This window comes from Bradysia coprophila, chromosome II (assembly GCF_014529535.1).
Source record: "Bradysia coprophila strain Holo2 chromosome II, BU_Bcop_v1, whole genome shotgun sequence".
Lineage (NCBI taxonomy): Eukaryota > Metazoa > Arthropoda > Insecta > Diptera > Sciaridae > Bradysia > Bradysia coprophila.
This window is the reverse complement of record NC_050735.1, coordinates 568,256-577,086: the sequence shown is the minus strand read 5'-3', so window position 1 is coordinate 577,086 and position 8,831 is coordinate 568,256. Positions and strand designations below refer to the sequence as shown.

The following is an 8,831-nucleotide window of genomic DNA, read 5'->3' as shown; positions in this document are numbered from 1 at the left end:
ATGTGCGAGGACATCCAAAACTATCGCGGATAGAAAGAGCCGGAAAAACTGTGGAACAAATCCGTTATTGGCGGTGAAAAAATTTTGATAGCGGAGAATTTCCGAGGCTCTAAAGTTCCAATTCAAAAAAATATGCCCTTATGGGATTTTTTACACGCAGCTGTCAAGTTACGAATATTTTTGGAGTTACGAAAATACAAGAATCGTCGCCCAATATATCCGGTTGCTAGAGAGCTGCTTTGCAACCTCACATTAATGCGTTGACTAAATTAAGCAAAATGATATTTTACATTCAAAATTAGAATGTGTGCAACGTCTAATCGTAAACTACTATGTAGCGAAATTCATTGCAATACTTTGCAGGGTGTACGAATGAGGTATGAATGGTAGCTTAAGACATTTTTCAACAAAAAATCAACTTGTGCAACGGGGTGCACACTATGACAACAAACAACACTCGAAATAATTTGTTACAACGTACGTTGCAAAATGTTCACTTTTCAACGCAGTGGAGAAAAGTCAAACTAAAATGCATTTATCACTCGCTTTACATTATCACCTCAGATGAAACTTCGAATGCCTTTTTGTTGTGAAACGGAAATTAAGTTGTAATTTTTGGCCTCTCGACACCCTCAATAGCGCGTAGCAATTTACATAATCAGGCATAAACGACGGAAAGTCTAGTTTTCAAGTAATTTTTGTTGATTCGAGGCGAAGCCGAGAACTTCGATTGAATTAGTGGATTTTACATGTATGAATAATGAAAAATAAATAACTATTTCCGAATTAAACCGAATTACAGCCAGTTACATGTTGTGGCAGTTCATCATGTCCTCAAGGCTAAAACCTCGATTTGGAATATTACTTGGTTAAAGTATTTTTTTTTGGCCTGCCTGTATTTGGTACCTCTGAAACTCTGGGTCACCCGTTGTTTTTGTTATTGTTGTTGTACTACATTCAGTTAATAAGTTAATAAGTGGTTAATAAGTTGTAATAACGAATGCGAAATAAATATTTAAATGTCAACCGTTATAGGTAAATGCAGCACCTTTATATATAATTTTTTTTTCTATTATTGGGAGAGTTTTATCGGAAACGTGGAAATGTAATTCATAATCCTAGATTAAGATTGGCATGCCTAGCATGTGTTTACTACGTTTCAGTGGTTTTTTAAATCTTGTTTTTTCATGTTGCAGATATGAAATACTGTCCAAGGTCTTAACTTTGCGCAAGGTGTAGTCCTTTTTCACCAATCAATCTGCGTAACATTCCTATAAAAACCTTGAATTCGACAACACATAGACGGCAAGCAACAGTTTTACTATCTGATTAACGCACTTCAAGCAAAAGTGGTACTCTAAATAGGGTACTGAAACTTGACAGTGCTTCATACAAAATTTTACACTGTAAAAAGAGTGGGGGTAAAATTTCATACTCTATTTGGCAGCTGCCATAAATAGCACTATTGCTTGAAGTGCGTTGATCTGATCTATTACTTCATTTGTTTTGAACATGCTTTTTGCTATAAACCTCATCAATCAGAGCTTGTCGTTTATTCCTGCTGTCGTTGTCGATAACAGATGACAGCCGTCTGTAACAGGTTAATAGATTGCTTTATAATATGAATAAAAGTTCGTCTGTCGTTAATGCCATCAACTTTACGTTAATCTTTTTTAAAATGATTATTGTAATTGTTCTCGTCACTCCCGCAAAAGTCAGCGATGGCACTGTCGGTGAGTCGTTCTTTTGAGTTCCAAAATTTTAAAAGAACGATCATTTGTTAACAACGCCAACAGCATCATCGATGAAGTTCCAAGTAGTCCGTGTTATTAGGCTGGTTAAATAATTTGCTAATCGGCACCCAGCCATGTTTAAAAATGACAGCGCTATCGAGTGTTCTCCTTGTCTATATGGCCAAGCAAGTCACCACCACCCGTCAGAAGTGGGTTTCGATTTTTTATTTTTACAAGTTGGCACACATGCGTTGGTTCATTATACCCCTTGAAAAGTCGCGCTTCCACCTACGTAATAAATACCTACTGAACCTCCATCTATCTTTCAATCAAATTTAAAAAAAAAATCAAAATTTATTCAAATTCGTTATATGATGTAATAAAGCAATTAGAATGGTCAAAAGAGAAGGTTTCAATTGCAACGAGACCTTCAAATATTTATCCAATCAGGAGTCATAGAACGAGTTTACTGAATTTCAATTTTACTTTCTTCTTCATATAAATGTGCTACGGTTCAGATATTACCGAAGGTATTACCATGTGCATTCTATGTGTTAGCGGTACATAAGTTACATCACACACCACAAAAAAGAAACAACATCCAATGTTATTCTTGACCATTTCGTGTGTTAAAATAATTTAATTAGGACGACCGCATATATATTTACACTAATCTTGGTCGTATACAGTTCAATTCATATATGCCGCCGCCAACCGTTCAATGAACTTTAACGAATATCCACAGAAGACGTAGAAGAAAAACAGTTTTAACCAGAACAAACCATAATACGTTTTAATTTGCACTTCTGGCAGAACAGGGCACGTACATGTAGATCAAATGAAATTATTCTATGAACCCTTCACACAATACCATAATCAGACTTAAAACGTGCTACGTTTCGATCAGCATATGTGTTTGTTATAAATAAATGAATGAATGGGAATTATGCAACGCACTGTCTGACAGTGCTATGGAATTATGACATTGATGTACAATTTTTGGGAAAACATTTTCCGATGTTTTTCCTGATTTTCCCAAAAAATTATTTTGGAGCCAATTAAGGTGAAGGCCAGGCAGGTGAAGAATTTTACTATCGGAAAAATATTTTTACAACTTCACCTGGCCTTAAGGAAAATTTCGTAAAGTGACTTCCTAAAAGCAGTCTCTGATAAAATCAGGGATTAGGGAAACAGCACCGATTACAAGGAGTGAACGAGAGATCCGAGTGATGCAAGTGTATGCGTGAGCGAGATAAGACAGATGCTCGTAACTACAATACCGGTACCGGTAACCTACATATATCGAGGGCAAAATTACTAAGTAGAGTAACTAGCATATCTCCAGAACTACTCAATCGATTTTTATAAGTTTAGAAGCTAGGATTGTTCTTAATTTTTTGAGAACCAAATGAAGATCATCCGACGAATAGCTCGGAACATAGAGTCGAAAAAAGAACTCGACAAACCTTAAAGATCCGCGAAGCTTATGAAAATTGGTTGAATAGTTTGAGAGATATGTTGCCCTCAGTATCAATGAAATTATGTGTATCAAAGGCTCTACACCATGTTAATCTTTTGCCTGTTATAGAGCCTCTGCATGTATACAACAATGAAAGTGTAAACCAGGTATAGTCTATTGTCCGTCCGGAGGACATAAAAATTTGATTTTCGTACTTAAATGTACTCATTTTCATATTATTTTGACATAAAATGTTAGTGCGTTTAAGACGAATTCGCCAATCGACCATACCTGTTGTCTACTTTCATTGGTATACAAAAGGTATGATTTAAATGTCAAAATTTGGCGATTTCGATTATGCCACCTTTAGACGGACTCATTTTCTCAGAAACCATGTGATCTTCAATGTTTTGACTTGAATCAATAATGCGTAAGAACTTTCAGTTGTAAACTTTGTGGAGGTCACACGACGTTTCATACTAAAAGTAAAAATTAACCAAATTCGATTTTGGTGATTTTTTTCTCTATTTCCTCCGGTTTGTATGGTCAGACCACACCTGGTTATTACGTTCATTGCTCAATATAATGTTACTGAAAGGACAACCATGAGAGAAACAAAAATTGTGCCTGCGGTCATTAAAAAACTGATTAAAATTTCCAATTTTGTTGAACTCGATAGATTTGGTGAAATTTTAATGAAAAATGAGAGAGTGTAAGTGGGAAATAACCCAAAGCTGCAATGTTTTTTTGGAGTTAACGCGAGTGTCACAAGACGTTTCACTATAAAAATTCACCACAGTCGATTTTGGTGAATTTGGTGAATATAGAAAAGGTGTGTTTCAGCGAATCTAATAAAATGGCGGTCTGTGTGAAGTATTGGAAGTATTAGAGTATTGGAAATAACCGAAATGTCTATTTCCTCCGGTTTGTATGGACAGACCACACCTGGTTTGTACGATAAATGATCAATATAATGTTAGTAAAAGGACAACCATGAGAAAAAAAGAGTCGAACAAAATAATGGCAGTAGCACCACTTTAATGGAAACGAACATTACCAATTGTTGGCAATTCATGTCGGACAACGCAATATAATCGGTTACATCAATAACAATTCAATTTATAGTTTTTGCGTTTAAAGTTGTTCTTCGTTTTCGAAATTGATAGAACAAGTGCTAAGTTCTTTCACATAGCCGACCACTATATCTATATAGTCTTCCATACATGGTGTAACTGTTGAGTTGAGTGTGTATACCATGGTACCATCGTATAGCTTCTTCTTCTTTTTTTGAAGTGGATATTGTCGACACTGTTGTCTATTCCTTCTACATGATACAACCGCACCATATTCGTTTTTATCTTATTTTATAGAAAAAAAAAACTTATTTTCCAATTGAATAGCGCATTGCTCTTCTCCCCAAGAAGAAGTGTATTTTCGGTTGTTTTTCCGTTATATTTCTTTAACTTTTTCAAGTGTTTGCGTTATTTTTTGTTTTTCTTTTCGATTTTTTGTAAATAAATACAAAAGTGGCTCTGGTTTTGAATTTGATTCAAAAGTTTTTGAATTTAATGTTATTATTCATCGCCGCAAATTAGCCCACCCCATCCGAATAAAAGCGAAAAATGAATAAAAATGCTCTGTTCTGGCTAATTGTAATTGGATGTTCATTGGGTGTATCGATGGGTATGGTGTCGGAAAATGAAAATAAAACATCAACGGCTGTGACGGCCGATTATGGAACGAGAAAATTGTCAAGACATAAAAGATATATGGCCTTTCCCGAGGGATCATCACTTTCGGTGAGTACATCCACAAAAACCGTGTCGTAGGGATCGAAACAATGAAACCTATTTTTAAAAACGCATACAAAATTAGGTCGCCTTTTGTGCTACAGTGGGCTATGTGGGAAATCCTCAATTCATTTACTTCAGTTGGGGTGTTAATTGGGGTGTAGCATATGAATTGCCGAATCAGACATGGATTATAAATCATCGAGATGAAATTAGAGAAAAACATAAGGCACAATTGCAGCGACGGCACCGAAGAGAATTGTATCATAAAATGGAATTGGCGATTGATAAGTAGATTCATCTGTTTCCCCAGTTCTTTAATTCAATTTTTTTTAACGATTCTGTTCATCTCCAGAATGGGCTACAACGGCAAACACTGTATATTACGTGCATTGTGTGAAAGTACACAATATTTCTACCGTAAGGGATCGAATATGGTGGAAGAATTGATTCGAACGGTGTTTTCGTTGCCAACGTCAAAGGTATTGCCGTTTGAACATAATTCAATTCTGGAATACGATTTAGCTCATCGCAAAGGTAGAGATGAAATACATTGTCCGCTGGCGTATCCGTGTTCGTTTTCGTTGATTGAATTGGCATTAGGAGCGTATTCGGATCCATTAAAATTTATGTGAAAAAGAAGAAATTTGGTTTTTAATGCGACGTCTGACTTGGAATTAGTGGAAATAGCTGTGAGGTAAGGAATATTCAGATTTTCTTGATTCCATAGACAGATAAGGTGTTCTGTGATTGAAAACAAAGCACCAATCGCGTCACAAAGGCATCTACTTGCTTCATCCAATAGAATTTTTAGATGGAAGATGATGCAATGAAGACAAGGGAACGGTAACATGTACATGATTATTTCGACAAATTTGTGCTTATTTTGCCAGGGTGACAAGCAGGGTGAAGGTAATGCAAATTTTCAAGAGGAGATCACAAAAACTACAGAACTAAAGAAGTGCAGAATCCCATTTGAATAGCACTGAATTCTATAGAATCGAAGGAATGTGTTGAATACGACGCATGAATGTTAGAAATGTATTCGAATATTGCAAAAAATCTATTGAAGGCGTAACTGCTACTGCAAATTTAGTTGGTTTGCAGTTACCCGCGCTAGTTTTCGGTTGCGCATATCTTCAATGTTGAATCTCCAGACTTAAAGGTGAGCGGGTCGTGCGAAGTTTATATCCGGTTTTGTTGGACTTTGGTCATATCTTGAAAAATCCAAGGCCCGCCCACCTCTATGCTAAGGTTTAAACTGACCTGCTTAGAATATAGATCAAAAGGGAATCTTTTTAAAAACTTTTTTTTTGAAAATTCGTCGATGCTTGTATGGCTAGCGACTAGCAAGAGATGATCGAAATCCGAAAACATGAACTCTTCCAACAGAATTTCTCAACAGAAATTGCATGTACTTTCGGGGCAAATAGGGTCTTATTATATTGGATTTGATCCTTACTGAGATATGTGCAGTCGAAATGTTCAACCAAAATAGACTGAAAACTTACATGTTTCTTACAGAAATTACTCGAGGTTCACGAAACGTACATGGTCGTGTGGGGTGTCATTAGAAAGGTAATTTTATGTTTTTTCAGGGCAAATAGGGTCTTGTAGGGGTTGGGAAGCATCTATGATGAAAATTGAGAAGTTGAAATGTTTAAGTGCTGATATTTCATCCTAGAGGCTACCAAACTTCGGTAAGACTCTATTTGCCCTGAAACAACATAAAATTACCTTTCTATTGACACCCCACACGACCATGCATGTTTGGTGTACCTCGAGAAATTTCAGTAATAAAAGTATAAGTTTTTGGCTTTCTAACACCACTCGCTGGCCACACAAGCAACGACGAATTTTTTTAAAAGTGGTTTTGTCTTCTAAGGTCGAACATATCTTCTGATTTCGATTTCCGATTTTGGTAAGCTGTTTTTCCAAAAAGTCCTTCATACTAAATTCGATCTTTTGTCAACGTCCTCTGTTAGGCGATTGCGTCTTGAGCCTTATCAAAAATAACTTTTGGGTTGGACAGGGAACTTCAAGGTAAATTAATACGACAGAAACCGGCTGAAGACAACAATTTATTTATCAATGAAACGGTGCTTTCCATATACGTTGACTGCATTTAGGATATTTCGTTGTACAATTTCCGGTTCCCTTATACGCCCTTTCATACAACTCATTTGAGAAATTTGCCTGTCTGAATGGCATGCCCGGAAAACTGTTTTTTTTTTGTTGATAAAAACAAATCTTGTCAATATATGTGCCAGTCAGTCAAAGTGTTTACCTGAAAATCGCTCTCATCAATTCGCCCAAAAATGATGCCCGACGACGCTCTTCGTCCCGTTGTATTTGACCCGTTTCACACAGAGCCTTTAAAATGCAATCTTTGCCGTCATGTCCAGCGCTTAAATTATTACTTTTGTGGAAACTTTTAACTGTAAAAACTCGAATTTTCTTGCACTTACGCGTCAATGAACTTTTCCAAACGTTCGTACAACTTATACCTACTCGACCGATGAAGTTTCGTATGAAATATATCTTCAACTGTTGGTGCTATATTTTCGAACGTACTTCGCTTTCGAATGGTGGAATAAATTGAATGATGACTGTGTTCATAGCCAACGGGAAAAGTAATTCTGCAAAATGGAAAAGTTCAAAATTTTCACACAAAAAATTACTTCGAGAAATGGGAATCGCAATATTGACTTCCTCGGCGAAACTTTTCCATTCATCAATCCATTGGAAAAGTTGGACATTGTGTTCGTTGCATTCATTGACTTCACATCGAATGGTTCGGGTTGGAATTTGTCATCACCATAATTATTGTCGGTTGTGGTTGACGGTTTAGCTGGAGAGGAAAGAGGCAATTATCCAATGTATTGGTTCAACATTGTTTTCAAAATTAAATTGTCCGCACAGAATCTGAGACACTCGAAACCATAGAACGAACGAACTAATTAAACTTGGACAATGATTACACCCAAAACCATTAGCATACCTAGTGTTGGGTCTCCATTATTATTAAATTCAACAGCAACGCTACCATCGTTTCGTACCAACCGGCTTTCTTTCTTATTTGTTTTCTTAAATTCCTTTCCCGGCTTCACCAGCTCTGATGGTAATTCCCATGCTAATGCACCCGTTATACCAACCAACAGCAAATTCGTATAATCGACAACAGGATAGAATGAATCATACACTAGACAAAATCTCTTATTATACCATGCCGTACCGTTGCACAAATTAATAAAATTCTAATTCCAGCATTTATGTACTACGTTACACACGCTCACACCAATTTCATCAATCTTACCAATTTGAAGTGAGCTTCCTTCCGGAAAAATCAAATACCTTCGTCGACGTGATAGCGTCCTCACATTTCCTTCTTCCTTCGACAAACCCGTACATAATTGAATTGACACAAATATCATAAGGTTCATACAAATCGCATAAATTGTTAATCCACGGTAGCGATTCGGTTTTGATTTCATTGTTCGGTGATATCACTTGAGCTCATATGTTCGGAGAGGATTCCAGTGAAATGGATTGTAGAATGTCGGTTTTGTTTAAATGTGAAATTTAATGTTAAAGCCTAATGGATAGGCATTCATGGCGCACAGAATGTGTAGACAGATGGTTTTGCAAGTGTGAATTACTTGCAACCAATTAGCAAGTGTTGCTGTGCCATTTGTGTTGGTTCAATCTGTGAACTGGCCGAATTCTTCACAAATTATAATGAACGGCGTTCCTTGATCCCGCTAGTATTTGACTGGATGAAGTCAAATGAAGACAAAAGATTGTAAAAATGACTACCGTCGTTGGACGATAACGACAAATTGTATTCAC

The 8,831-nt window shown here is 36.5% G+C and overlaps 2 protein-coding genes across 2 annotated transcripts; one reads left to right on the top strand and one right to left on the bottom strand.

Moving 5' to 3' along the window:
* Nucleotides 1–4,375: 4,375 nt before the first annotated feature.
* On the top strand, nt 4,376–5,619 carry LOC119074439. Its single transcript, XM_037180610.1, has 3 exons — nt 4,376–4,991; nt 5,068–5,273; nt 5,338–5,619. The coding sequence occupies exons 1-3, from the start codon at nt 4,815–4,817 to the stop codon at nt 5,615–5,617; spliced, it is 663 nt and encodes a 220-aa protein (XP_037036505.1). The 5' UTR covers nt 4,376–4,814; the 3' UTR covers nt 5,618–5,619.
* A 1,646-nt stretch (nt 5,620–7,265) lies between these two features.
* LOC119079652 lies at nt 7,266–8,505 on the bottom strand. The gene is made up of 4 exons (XM_037187733.1): nt 8,299–8,505; nt 7,692–7,833; nt 7,451–7,621; nt 7,266–7,389 (listed from the first exon to the last, which is right to left on the bottom strand). Exons 1-4 carry the CDS (start codon nt 8,474–8,476, stop codon nt 7,266–7,268), a joined length of 615 nt encoding a protein of 204 aa, XP_037043628.1. The 5' UTR covers nt 8,477–8,505.
* Nucleotides 8,506–8,831: the final 326 nt, after the last annotated feature.